Genomic DNA, 14,987 nt, shown 5'->3' on the forward strand with positions numbered 1-14,987 from the left:
TAAAATTAGGTGACTAGAACAATGAGTATCATTGACAGGTAAAGTTGTTTCTAACCTTTGCTTTAAAAATATGCTTATAACCAATGAAAGCAATAGGAACTTCTCAAAAAAAGGATTTTTTTTTTTCTGAAATCTGCATTTTGTTGTATACATTATTCAGTGCATCTATCTTCATATTTGTCTTAAATATTTGTAGATTGCATGTTCACAAATTTACAGTTCACATTTTTACTATTGGTTCTTGCAGAGACATGACAGAAGTAGTTCATATTAAAGACCGAAAAGAAGTAATCCATGAAATGAAGTTTTCACCAGATGGCTCTTACCTGGCTGTGGGTTCTAATGATGGCCCAGTGGATATCTATGCGGTTGCTCAGCGATACAAAAAAATAGGAGAATGCAACAAATCTTCTAGTTTTATAACTCATATTGACTGGTCTGTGGATAGTAAATTCTTGCAAACCAATGATGGTGCGGGAGAAAGACTGTTCTACAAGATGCCGTGTAAGTTTACAAGCTTTATGAATTTACAGTGTTATGAACAAGTCAACTTCAATGTTGATTTGACAAGAACACCAAAAATATGATATAAATAGTACATCTGCAAGCGGAGTTTCTTGACTGGAACTTATGTGAATATGTAATGTTTTTCCACTTTACTATGTTTTTAGCATCTTTATGTGCAGCTGCCTTAGAACTTGTAAGATGTGTGATGTCATCAAATACCACAAATGTGAGATTATACAAATGTAAAGTGACATTGTGAATCTTTATAATTTATTGAGGTTAAAAGACTAATCCCAAGAAGAATAGACAGATAAATGTGATGAAAAGAAATGGAGTTTACTGAAAAACAAGTGATTAAACAGATTATTCACTTGCACATTTTCAGCTGGGAAGCATGTAACTAGCAAAGATGAGATCAAAGGAATTCACTGGGCCTCATGGACCTGTGTGATAGGATCTGAAGTGAATGGAATTTGGCCAAAATATACCAACATTACAGATGTCAACTCTGTGGATGGAAATTACAACAGCTCGGTGCTAGTGACTGGAGATGATTTTGGACTTGTTAAATTATTCAGATTTCCATGCCTAAAGAAAGGTAAGATAGTGTTTTGTATTTCTGAAGAATGCAATATTTACCTTGATACCATATCAGTATATTTTCTAATGGCAGCTTCTGATTGTTTTGTATAATTCAAATTAGTGCATGCACGATTCATATTAGTAGTAACAGACATAAAGATGAGCCCTTACCCCTCTATGTATCTAGCGATTTCCTGCTAATGCGTATGTACTACTTGTCAGACTGTTGAGAATGTATAGTTCAACATGTGCTCATTTTGATATTACATTTTCAGAAACTGATTCAGTAGGACTTTACATCACACCAGAATTGTATTAACACCAGGTGCACTACTATAATTTGTCCAAATTTATGCCAGTAACCATTTCAGAAACTTCAGTAGGGTTTCACTGTCTGTTAGCGTGTGTCAGTACAGCTCTGTGTGATCTATGTGTTTTATCTGTAGTGGGCTTTTAACGCAGATTGTTTCCTCAGTATTTGCACCGTACCATACATAAAGCCAACAAAGCTAAATAAAATATTTTGGCTTTCCATTACCTTCAGTGTTTAATTTGATATCATATCAGTATATTTTCTGAGAATGAATTTGATTTTATGTGTATAGTAAAATACACAATACAGGTGTATAGTTCACATTAGCGGTAATGGCCATAAAGGTGAAAATTAAACCCTATCTGTATCTGGTACTTCCTGCCAAGATTTAAGTGCTTTTCAGAAAACTGAGGTGAACAGATAGTTCATATTATTTCATGTCACTTATTTTTATTTTATAATTATTAGTAATATCAGAATATCAAGAATATGAATATTTAAGTATTGTTTTGTTTTCAGTTTTCGTAAGTGTGTTTAGACTGTTTCCATGAAAAGCCTAACTTTGTTACCATGTTAATTTTTTTTCTTCTGACATATTAAAAGTTCTATTTTTGGTTTTAGGAGCTAAATTTAGAAAATATGTTGGCCATTCAGCACATGTAACCAATGTCCGTTGGTCCCATGATTTTCAGTGGCTTTTAAGCACAGGAGGTGCTGATCACTCTGTTTTTCAATGGCGATTTATTCCAGAAGGGATAACAAATGGAATCCTTGAAACATCTCCACAAGGTAAAAATTATCTCTTCTTCATTATTTATTAAATAAAATCAACAGAGAATGCCTCACTCTCGGAAAATTTCTGTTAATTCCACCGAACGAACAGAAAACATTTTTATTATAATTCTGTGGAATTACATATACTCAGCAAGTTTGGGACATTTTACATTTCATAAGCAGCCACTTATTTCAGCCAAGGTACATAAAAAAACTCTTCTGCAGCCTGCTATATTGTATGTTTAGGAATACACAAGTAGTATTTGTCAAAGCATGTGAAAAAAGACATTTAGAGGAAGATTACTAGATCAAACTAGATTTTCAAACTTATCCACCTAACTTGCACTCAGAAGTCTGACTGCATAGGTTGAATTGTTTAATTTTCTTTTCAATGCAAATTCACATGTATGTGTGATAGCTGTACTTTAGAATTTTTTTCTTGTTATATTTGTGATACTTACAATATTCTACAAAAGTCGTATGAACTACATAGTGGCAGCCACTGAAAATTGGATTCCCTTCAGCAAAAGGGCAAAAATTCACACCAGAGCTGCACAGTTTGGTAAAACACCTATGTTACAGCAAATCTTTTTAAATACAGTGATCACAATGGGAGTTTTTGTTTACTGTTTCTGTATGTTTCACTCCAAAGCCTGTTAAGAAAACCGAATTCTCTGGGATGATGGAAATGTACTACTCGGTTATTCTCCTTCCCTCTGCCACCCTTCTGCCCCAGACATTGAAACAGGAGAAACAGAAATGAAACCTGGTGCATTCAGTCAGCCCACATGATTTGTACAAGCTGCTTAAGCTTCCAAAGTTGTTGAATACCGCTTTGCATATAGTCTAAATTATATAAAAACATCACATACTGTTTTCTTGTGATTACATGTGGTTTATATATTGATTTATTTTTTTTTATGCAGAGGGTGGTGTTGATTCCTACAGTGAAGAATCAGATTCAGATTTATCTGATGTGCCAGAGTTAGATTCTGACATTGAGCAGGAAGCTCAAATCAACTATGATCGCCAGGTGAGTAAAAATTAACAGACTGTGCCAACTACCTGACAATTTGTCGTGACTATTCAGTAAAGATAAGCAGAAGTTTGCAGCTAATTCGTCAGACTACTCTAGGAAAATTGTTTTGACAGTATTCAGCTGATTATGCAACCAATATACTTAAAAACAGACTTCACTTTAGCTGGATGTGAGAATTTAAAAGGGTTTGGAAAAAAAGCATTGGTGTATATACCAATATATGTCAGAATAAAAAAAAAGTCTTAAAAAGCACAAATTTAAGGATGAGAACTTATTGCTATTCCCATTCTCATGATAGGTGTTAGAGAAGACCTCAGTCCTATCAAATTTAGAATCCCAGTTTGTAGAATACAGTTCACAGAATTTTTGTATGAGTTCTGCATGGTCAAAGCAGAACGCTCTTAATGAGTATGAAGCCTGTACAATACATCTATTTCTGACAGATTCTTTCTTATTGCCAAGGACAACAGTGTCCAAGAATTAAAATTGCCCAAGCTTATGGGAACTAAGTAAACTTGGTCTCTAATAATCACTTAATACACTTTATTTTTTTTCTATTTTCAGTACCACTATGTTCTGAGATAAATTAAGATACAGTGCTTCCACGCAAGAAGAAAACAAGTCAAATAAGTATTCTTTACTGCATTGATTTTTTTCAGGAATGGTAGTATGCCACTCCACTCTTTAACCTGATGTTTCCCTGTTGATTTATGCTTTGTCACTATGGGCTTGCCTGGTGATGCGGACTGTTGCCTGAACTGGGTTACAGTCACCAAATCTGCTGTGCTCATGTCACTCGGGCACTGCGGGACTGCACCCCTCTCTGTGAGGGCACCTTCTTGCCTGGCCTTGTTTGTTATCATGCTCAGCTCTTGGCTGCCCTTCTTTTACAAAGCAGTTTTAACTTGCTGCTCCCTGATGTGAGGTTTCACCCAACCTGTGTCATAACAATTTGCACCCACACTATTATATTAGAAATCATGATTTAAGTCACAAAGTTAAATGAAGTTTAGAAAATGTCATAAAACATAGTTTTGCCCTTTTTAGGTGCATGGATGATTACACACTTCTGCAGGACTTCTACTTCATTTGGTGCATGGGATATTTAGTTCTCACTTAACAAGAAACTATCCAATCCTTTTTCATTCATCAGGCTATTCCATGGCTGCCTTTACTGCACATTGCTCAAACATTACTCTGAAGACAGAACTACTATTTTCCCTGTGGTTCTTTCCATTCCCTTCATGATACTGAGAGTTTCACAAACACTGGTCTTGGTAACAGTCTGTGATTTGTGGAAGGGTGCTATTATCCCTGTTTTGAAGGAAAGGAAGCGTTGACATCAAATTTCGCTGTTTGTCTTCCGACTTTTGCTTCTGTTTAAAAACACCTGGGACTTGATTTTTCAGAAGCTGTTGTCGTTGTGAATAGAATATTACTTGTTACCCTGTCCTGTTATCTTATCAGTTGCAATGGTGAAAGGTCAGAACTTCCTCAGACCAGAATTGGGATCTTGTACTAAGTGTGAAAATACACAGTAAGCTTGGCTCAAGTTGATTTGAGTGATTTAATGGCTGGCATGGAGCTGCTTTCTAGAATGTGGAAGGATCACCTCTAATGTTCCGTGCTTTAGCGAAGGGCCATTCTTTGTCTTTTCACCTCACTTTCTAGATTCTGCAATAAATTACATAGATCCTTTTGACAACAGCTTATTTTACCTCTTTATTACAAAGATCTATTGTGCTTGCCAAATGAAACGGAGGTTTTGGGCAAATTTTTTTCCCTTCCCTCCCTTTTACTCCAAGTCTCACTGGAGTGCTTGTCCTATCATCCTCTTCCTTCCATCCTCCTTCTACTGATTTTCCACATGTATCCAAATCAGACAGCATCTTCCCCCACACTGCCTGTGTGTCAAAAAGGATGGCTGGGTTTAAAAACTAAGAGTGAAAAAATAGTTGTACGCAGTTAAACAGCAATATTCCAGGCAAGTTAATGCATGAAAAAACTAGAAGCAGCTTAAAATAGAATGTTATGCAGGAAGTGTGAGACAACCCCAAGCGCAAGCTGCACTTCACATTTTGTTAAAGGAAATAATTTACAAAGCACATGGAAACAAACATTAATCTTATTCTGATAATTGGGTTTGGTTTTGGGTTTTTATTTGAAGTTATGGATGGAGCACTAGAAAAGATTCTAGACTTTGAGATGCATTACAAAATTATAATTCTAATATTCTGTTTCATTGGTAGCATTCACTGAGAAGCAAGAGTAAATGGATGTGAACACTCAGGATAAAGTACAATACATAGAAGTGACAGATGCAGTATGTTAAGGCTCTGTGTGCCTATCGTTTCAAAAGCCCAGCTCAAGTTAAATGAACACCTTTTTTGTAAAAACCACTACTCTATCTTTGCAGTCAGGTAGATTTTTGTGGGAATGCTCCTTTTGCAAAATCCAGGAAAAATAGGCAGAGATAACAAACAATAAAGCTGTATTTCAGCAGTATAATGAATTTTGTTTGGTGCCACAGCTTTTAAGATGCTTCAAACATGTTTAGCAGCTCCACAGAGTTTCAGCATTTCTGAAGGATTTAAATGTGTAGTATCTTGTGTCTTTAGTGTATTTACAGAGCTGTAATTCTGCTTCGGGATTCTGGAGGCTGTGGCAAATCACTTAAGTTCTGTTCGTTACTGTATCTTTCACCATAATCCCTAGATAAAATTAATTCATTATGTTCAGCTCTGAGAATGTACACTGAAGCACATATGAAATAAAAAGACACTTAAAGTGTTCCAGTCACTATTTAAGTGCCTTTTTGATAAGTGACACTGCTATCTTCTAGAAAAAAATACACTCTTCTGCTAATCCAGAATAATGTTCTGGGCTGCTCACATGTCAGGGGACTTCGTCGTCTGGAAAACATTTGTTGTTATCTGAAGTTCTGTAGGGAGTGATAGTGACTTTGTGTTGTAACTATTGAAGACCACATTAAAAAAATATGAAATTGTAATACTTAAAGTCACTGTCATGCATACATACAAATATTTAGAAAACTGGAGATATTAAATTAACTTTAACAATTATTCTTCAGGTTTACAAAGAAGACCTACCTCAGCTGAAACAGCAAAGTAAAGAGAAAAACCATACTGTGCCCTTCCTTAAAAGAGAGCGAGCGCCTGAGGACAGTTTAAAGTTGCAGTTTATACATGGGTAGAGTAATTTTAGATAATACTTGGTTTTCTTCTGATTGTTAAAACATCCTAGCAATGTTAATCAATCTACATCAGAGCATTTTAGCAAAGCATTTCTCAGTGCTTACCTGTAATTAGTTTATTTGTCATTAATACTATGGGTAATTTTTGGACTATCAGCCATGGATTTTCTTTTCCTTCAGTTGTATTTGTTAAGGAACAAGAGCACGTTTTCATACGGTAGCCATATAATAAATCAGCATTGCATTTTATAAAATTACATTTTGAACTAGCTGTTGACTACACCTTATGTTTCCTGGAGCAAAGATTTTCTGTTAAGTTGATCATGATAGCCATGCTTTGTAAAAATGCCTGATAGATTTCTGCTTGAACCTAAGTCCCTGTAAAACTTGTCTGGACACAATTCTATGTGAATTATATATCCTTTTTGTTAAATCAGCACTAATTTAGGATTTAGGTGCAAAGTAAACCATGAGAAGATTCATGAATGCTCTTGGCAGGAATAGTCTCTCTCTGCTTGTGTGCTGTGATATTTTTGAGCTAAAGCTGACACCACAGATGTACTCTATTCAAGCTAATGCACAAATTATTTGCTCAATTTGTTATACAAAGTACCAGAATAGTTTTGAAACAAAATATAACTTGTTTTGCATTTACTTCAGTTATAGAGGCTATGACTGTCGAAATAACTTGTTCTACACACAAACTGGAGAAGTGGTGTATCATATTGCTGCTGTAGCTGTTGTATATAGCAGGCAACAGCACACTCAAAGGCTGTATCTTGGTCACGATGATGACATCCTCAGCCTAAGCATTCACCCAGTGAAAGACTTCGTTGCTACTGGACAGGTGGGTGTTTAGAAGTGATGATGTTAGCAAATCAGGGAAATAAATTCCCTTAACAATATATAATTAGGAGAAACATGGTTCTCTCTGTCCTTCAGTAGAGTGTTTCCTCCTACATACGGGTAAGCTGTGTATTGTTTCCTATATCCCTGCCAAACTGCCAAGGAGTACTGGGCTGGAAACTATTTGCGGTGATTATTAAAACATTCCTACGTAACAAAAAAACCTCCCAGTCTTATGCTGTGGCCTTGCAAAAAATCTTATATTCACACTGATATCTGCTTTCATCTGTGTAAATGCAGGAGCTATATTTTGTCTACACCCTAGGAGGTTTTGAGGTTTCATTAGTTAGTCTCAGTATTTTTGTACTGTAGTAGTATTCAAAATATCATTAGTATGATACTGAATACTGATGTTTCAGAGTATATCTACTGATATTTCTTTAAAGGAGAAGATAGATCTTGAAAAAGATAAAATAGGCCAAGTGGAAAAGTAGTTACCTCTGGCATGTTTTGAAGATGTCATAGTGCGAATTACTGATATTGGCGTGCTTTGAACTTTTATGAGCAGATATTCTGATTATCCCTCTGATTTAGGTTGGGAGAGATGCTGCTATCCATGTTTGGGACACACAGACACTGAAATGTTTATCATTGCTCAAAGGCCAGCATCAAAGAGGAGTGTGTGCACTGGATTTTTCAGGTAAGCCACAACCTACATTTATCTAAATGAGTAATTAAAAAGCAATTCTTATGATGAAATCTTAATACGAATAGCTAGGCAATTTTACAACCAATGGAAATTTTACATAGAACTCTGCTGACAGTTTTGATAAAAACAGTGTGTAGTTAAGCCATTCATGGCCCTTTTTCTCAGTTGATCAATTAATTTTTTTGATGTCTAATACACAATACCAAGTGTAGAGCTAGGACTGGTGGCTGTCTACATGGTGGTATGATAATTTAAAAGCAGGCAGAATAGTGACTTGTAGCATATAAATGAGATGGAAATGTGATCTGTAGGCTCATACAAGTCTTCAAATTTGCTAACAGTTCCTGCATTTTTCAGTGAGTGTACAGAATAAACAAACATGACAAACAGTTGTCTGCTGTTTCTCCTAATTGTCTTTCTGAGATGGATGACCTAAGTTGTCTTAGTTATCGCAGGGTAATTCCTGTATTCAGCATTGAAAAACATCACCCATATGGTGGTGGCTTACATACTTTTACACCTTTATAAAAGTGCTTACAAATCCATTCTCCCTTTTTCTGTTTAAAAAAAAAAAATTACTCTAGCTGAACTATCCTTCTCTTAACTCTGAATATTTTTTTCAATTAAAAGTAATTTATTTCATATTCTCCTCTCTAGAAACGTGGTAAGAATTCATTAGGACATAGATCACATTTATGAGACGGGACTATAAGAAAGAAGTTTTACCTCCACAAAGATAAGTCTGTGGAACTGAGTCATATTCCGTTATCAGAAGAGGAGCCTTAATGTTCACCCAAGAGCTGAAATTCAAATGTGAAATTGCTGATCCACTGTGGCATGTAACCTAGCTCTGAAAGTAGATATGGTAACAGAAGAAGGGAAAATGGATAAGGATCATCTAATTGACATCTAATAGTGTGCATAGATGTTAGAAGACTTCTTATTAAGACTTCTTATTAAGAACCCTAGTTGAACAAACATTCATATATTTAGAAAATACTTTGTGGCTTATAGTTTTAGCAAAAAGTAGGTTCCTGTACAGGTAGTAGTACTCCATGTGTTAGAATCCATGTACCTTTATAAAAGCATAAAGAATAGGCTGGCCACACATTCTGTGGACATAAATCTGTACAAAAATATTAAAGCTCTTCTTAAAAGTAGTAACCACTGGCATTGTTACAGCATTGCTTTAGGACCTGATCCTGAGAATGCACATATTGCACTCCTTGGCTTTTGTTAAGATTCTTGGCATCGAGAGGAGCAGATAGTTGTGCAAATATGCACCTCACTACAGGATCAGAGTGCTACTTTGGTCTATCTGTAGGGAGTTCTCACTAAATAGATGTTTTTAAATTAGGTTCAGGTTGCACTTGAAGCTTAAAGAAAGAAACCTAAAACTCCAAAGATACCTTTTTTGGCTGTATTTGACCTGGCAGCTGACTCTGTACTACCAGTTCTCTCTGCCCTTACTCACTTTCTAAAACATCTGCTATTGGCCATTACTGAAAACAGTGTAAAAGGCTGGATCACTTTTGTAGGCCTGTTCTGATGACGTTATGATTCAAAGATTATAATTGCATTCATGCAACGTTTGGTTGTGCCCTCTGGTGGCTAATTTTTAATTATCTATGATTTTGGATATTCATTAGAATGTATAGCCCATGTTAATGCATAAAACCTCCTGTTTCAGGTAAAGAAAGTTTAAACTGTATTCTTACCAACAAAATTTTGTCAGTCATGCTCCATTTATGTAATTAAGTTACCCCTAAAGATAATTACTGTCATCAAAATATACCTCTTTCTCAAATAATACCTGTTATACAATGCATATTTACCTTTTTTATCAGCTATTTTCATAGCATATTATCTCAGTAAAACTATTGTGGTATGGTTCTTGCTGTCTCCTTTGTTTTTCTTTCTCATTAACTTTTTGTGTCTCATGGTTGTGTCTTTCTTTTCTTTTCTTTTTTTTTTTTTTTTCTGCATGATTTGGATGCAGGACCGTTACTGCCTTCCTGCTTGCTTATACTCCTTCTATCTTGGCCTGTTTCATTCCACTGTGAACTCTTTTCCTCTTTCTGTAATTCCCTTCTCCTTCTCGACTTGCTTCTCATAGAACTCAGTTGATAAATACTGAGAGCCCAGTCTAGCTGTGAGGACCTATTCAGCCTTATGAACTTTGAAGTAATTGTAATTGAGTAATTTATACCAGCAGCACTCTTTTTATTCTTGAAGTCAAATATGCTTAAGCACAGAGTCTTTAACACCTGTTAACTTCTACAAGAAGTAGCATTCTCAAATCATTGCTTTCATTCACTTTTTTGGCCATCTCAACAGTTCTTTACTTTCTCCACTTCTAACTTCAGTGAAAAAAAAATCAGGTAATCATATCCTGCTACAACCTATAAAGTTCAATTCTCTTATCATATACTTCAGCAATTATGGTTTAGTTTTTAAAATTTTTCAAAATCTTATGGCAGTAGTTTGTGTCTCAAAGTTTGTTAACATGGTCTTGTTTATTGTTATTTCATACACATGGCAAGGATGCCTAGGTGCTGTTGAATTATGTATGGTATTCTGTTCTTGCTTTTCTTCCTCTCATTATCAGTAGTGCTGTGTCTTTCCTGCAATAGAAGAGACGATAGCCAGAAGTTAATTTTAGCCTTATAATTTTCTATCATATTTATTGTTTCATAAGATGACTTCAGTCATCTCAAAAGGTTGGGCACGTTGACTGTCTTTCTCAGTTCATATATCTAATTCTGTAGGCTGTCTGCTTTAGGAACTGGAAGGCTATTAGTGAATCTGAACCCTAATCTCTCAAAGTATTAGTTCCCTTTTTTGCTTCATTTATAAATACGTCATCTGAAATTCAGGTTACAATGTATTTGTTGTATTCATTGCCTGTTATACTCTCAGCTAAAGCCTTAGCATCTCTAACATTAAGTATTGCTTCTGTATAGCTGATGGAAAATGTTTGGCATCTGTTGGGCTAGATGATAATCATGCCATTGTGTTTTGGGATTGGAAGAAAGGAGAAAAGCTAGCAACAACCAGGTAAGATTACATCTCTCTATAAATGTGCCCTTTGATTACATTTTTCCGAATAGTATCATCCATGTGTATTACTTTGTTTATAGGAAAAAACAGAACTCCTCTCTGAAAACAGAATGGCATTTCAGAGCTGTTATATCCAGATTAAAAACTTTGGGATCTACAGCTTAGTGTTTGGGAATCCTGTGAACTATTTCTGTCAAGAGTTCCCTAGCCTTTCTGTTAGGATAGCTACGTTGGTATTATAGCTCACTTAGTAATATTCAAGTTAGTATATTCTACCAATTTTACTTCGTGATTCATGGCAGAAGTCATCAGAGATGTCCTGTTTTCCTTTATGCATTAGATTATATGCTGGGTTCCTTCAGTGTACATATGCAGATCACTTTTCTAAAAAGAAAAAAGTGTTCCCTCTAATATAAATAGATCTTTTTTTTCAAGGTCTGCTGATCTTGCTTTCCTTCTCAGTCAGCTTTTTCTGAGATATTTGCTCTTTGCAATTACTAATAGAAAGCTTAGCTACTAACCCTGTAGTGAAGAAGCTTTTGCAATTGCTTGAAGGAACCAATTTTGAGAAGGGGGTTGGATTGCAGTTTATATGTTTGCTTTTTTCCTTCTAAAATATCAAATTGAAACATTTTCTTTATTCTAAACTAGTTGTACATGTCAGAAGAATCAAACTGTTTGAGAACCTAGTTTCTGTCTAGCTAATCAAACATGCCTCTGAGGTCAAGATACTAGAATTGTGTAGAATTCATGTAAACATGGGCTCATCAGAAAGGCAAGGTGTTCATTTCGTATGCTGTCTGCAACCATGTAACATCCAGCCTTGGTCAGTAGAAATTTTTAACATAACTGCAAAAAAGTGCCTGTGAAAGATAATTTACTTTTATGCAAGTATTACACTATTATCACTATTATATGGTGACATTTTCCAGAAGGAATAATAAGATTTTCTCCTGGCAGCACTATCTGTTAGTGTACCGTTACTGAATAAATAAACGTTCTGATCCGAGTGTGTGTATACCATAATCTATAATAGCTATATAATTTTGTCGCAGACATCCAGTTTATTAGGCAGCAACATTTTAAATCCTATTCAAAATTAGTGATGTAGGGCTTGCTTAGCAACAGTGTTGTCTGCGTTGTAAAATGTGACATTTTCATTTGCTTTCCAATCCTAGTTTTACTGTCTGCAGACAGATTGTGCTTCAGACTCACAAGTGAAGAAATACCCTATATATTCCCATAAAGACCTTCTAAGCTTTTAAAAACAAGATAATGATGGGCTGTGTGGATACCTGTCTCTTGTTGCTCACAGGAGATACATAAGATTAAGTACTTGCTTTCTTTTCAGTGTATAATCCTATATGTACTCAATGTATCTACTATTATTGCTAATCTGTTATTTTGAAAATATGCACGGTCCTCACAGAGAGCACAAAAAAAATAGTTTATCTTCTGAAGAGTTCCAATTTAAATTATTTATATTTTAGCAGTGCCTAGAGGCAAGTCCCTTATTCTGGTAAGCACATTAGGACATATAATGAGAGAGAAACACCAAGGCAGGAGTGTTTACATCTAAATTTTAGACATGACCCTCATGTGGCCTTAGCAGACAGGAAGAATAGAAGCACAGCTCCTTACAGTCATATAGACCCACAGGAAGAATTCATCTAAAGGAGTAAACTTGAAAAATGAAGTGCATATTCACTGTGTACAAACATTCATTATGTTTATTCTGTAGTTATTTTATAATTTTTTTTGGTGAAGATTCTTTTTGCTTAATCTTTTTAGGATGATTTATTCCGGCATGACTTCTCAGTTTTCTTGTCACAATGTTCAGAATGTACTTATTTTTTAATTGCTCACTAGATAAATTATATAGCTTGTTTCCCTATCTTGCCTCTGCAATCTTCTGTCTAGTTTTATTAAAATCCTTATTGAGTAAGCGTACACTGCTAGAATCAAAACGTATCTGAGCTTCTTTCACTAGCTTCTCATGCCTTATATGCTGATGCAGTGCTGGTCCTGTTTGATCCTGGTGTTTTGTATTAGTGGACTGCAACCCCTAAGGGAGCTGAGGGGTGCATTGTCAAATATATTTACAATCTAAATCAGTGAACATCATGCTCTTCTTCCTTTCTTCTTTCTGTAAGAGCAAATGCCCCGTGCCAGTCCTTCGGTACACAAGGACACAAGAACTAAACAAGCTTGTAGATGTGTTTTAGTCTGATCGTTGCAGGAAATTGGGGTGGAAACGTAGGCCGTACCGTCCAGATCTCATGTGTCAGCACTCTTCATCCTATCGCGCAGGCAGACGTACTCCTGTCATTTTAGAGGGGACACCCGCACGGGGATGCAGTTAGTTTGATTTTGGACTCGGGGCAGTACATTTTGCCTGTGTGATAGATACTTCCAGAAGAAGCAGTATAACCAGCCTGAACTGAAAGGCTGGGCATCGTTATAGCAAAGTGGAGGAACAGGAGAAGGAGGAATTGCAAGATGGACTTCAGATGTCAAAGGTGTAAAGGACCAGTTTTTGTTTAGACTGATTCACCAAAAGAAAATACTGAAACCAAAAGGGTTACCGGAACCGTGTGATTTTTTTCAGATTTACTAAACCTGTCAGACAAAAGTGACATTATCATAGTACAAAAACTGAAAAGCCATATGGAAAAGCTAGTGATGTTTGCTTTTGGTGTTTTATAAAACACTGAAATAAAAATAATTACTACTTTGCATCTGGGAATATTTTTTTGCAATGGTGAAACTTAAACTTACAAGTTCCCATAAATACATACTCCAACACGGATAACTTTAATTACCTGAGAACTAAATTTGAAGGTGTATATGTGGATGAATGAACTGTTTCCTAAATTATAATTTTATAATTTGTTATTTTACTTTTCCTGTTGAAGCACAGTAGCTTAAAGATTTCCTTGTTTTTCTTGACAGAGGATTTTAAATATCTATTGAGTTTTATCCATTTAAATATTTATGTTGCCCTTTATACCTTCTCTTAATTGCATTGACCTTTGTTGCCTGCTGCTTCTTTATAACTTAATTGAACTGAAATTCAGTGGGAGACAATTTTTATTCATGACATTTCTGTAGTCTAATTCCTATATAGTGTATGCTCAGATACATTCTACCAACTCTGTGGGTCAGACTTCCAAGGCTAAACTCTTGCAGATTAGAAATAGGGCGCTCTACTTCTTGTTAGATAGGGTAATGATGGTAGAGATAATGTAGATATAGCCTCTATGACTCGTCTACCAATTCTCTTAGCGTTATAGATCTATACTGTTATATTTGCACCAAGAGTATGACAGTTATGGTGATCAGGTTCTCATTGTTGAAGACTATGGTTACTCCAAAGTTCCATTTAGTTGGAAATGTTAAGTCATCCCTTACTGTGCTTTTTATTTTTATTGCAGGGGCCATAAAGATAAAATATTTGTAGTGAAGTGTCATCCACATCATGTAGACAAACTAGTCACAGTTGGGATGAAGCACATCAAATTTTGGCAGCAAACAGGTACTGTATTGAATATTTTGTATTTGCTTTATTTGAGAATGTATATATTCTTAATACAGGAACCTCATGTTCTCAGTTTAAGAATTTTTTTTTATGTGTAAAGCAATTTTCTAGGTAGCAAAATACTAAAGGGGTGAAAACCTACCTCTGAATCTGCAAATGTCACAATATTCCTTTCTCTTTGGGAGTTATTTCCAGCTAATTCGTTTTTAACTCAGGTCTTACTATTAAGGATTTCTCCTAAACAAGCATCCTTGGCTCTCAGAAACATGCAGTCCTGTAATTTGCTTAGGCAGATTATGAACCCTTGTTGTGCAAATGCCAGCTGGTAGCTAATAATCTTGGGTGCCTCTGGCACACTGCTAAAAACGGTGGTGTTTGCACTTCAAGTACTGATGTAACACTTCA

General features: G+C 35.6%; 1 protein-coding gene across 1 annotated transcript in view; it reads left to right on the forward strand.

Annotated features, from left to right (window-relative positions):
• The window catches only part of EML6 (echinoderm microtubule associated protein like 6), a 114,449-nt gene that overhangs the window by 60,839 nt on the left and 38,623 nt on the right, over nt 1-14,987 (forward strand). Inside the window, exons 9-17 of the mRNA XM_010288035.1 lie at nt 248-504; nt 893-1,105; nt 2,024-2,191; nt 3,103-3,209; nt 6,307-6,425; nt 7,090-7,276; nt 7,870-7,975; nt 10,948-11,041; nt 14,479-14,579. Coding sequence (XP_010286337.1) covers nt 248-504; nt 893-1,105; nt 2,024-2,191; nt 3,103-3,209; nt 6,307-6,425; nt 7,090-7,276; nt 7,870-7,975; nt 10,948-11,041; nt 14,479-14,579 — 1,352 coding nt within the window. The remainder of the gene's footprint in view (nt 1-247; nt 505-892; nt 1,106-2,023; nt 2,192-3,102; nt 3,210-6,306; nt 6,426-7,089; nt 7,277-7,869; nt 7,976-10,947; nt 11,042-14,478; nt 14,580-14,987) is intronic.

This window comes from Phaethon lepturus, unplaced genomic scaffold (genome assembly GCF_000687285.1).
Source record: "Phaethon lepturus isolate BGI_N335 unplaced genomic scaffold, ASM68728v1 scaffold3795, whole genome shotgun sequence".
NCBI lineage: Eukaryota > Metazoa > Chordata > Aves > Phaethontiformes > Phaethontidae > Phaethon > Phaethon lepturus.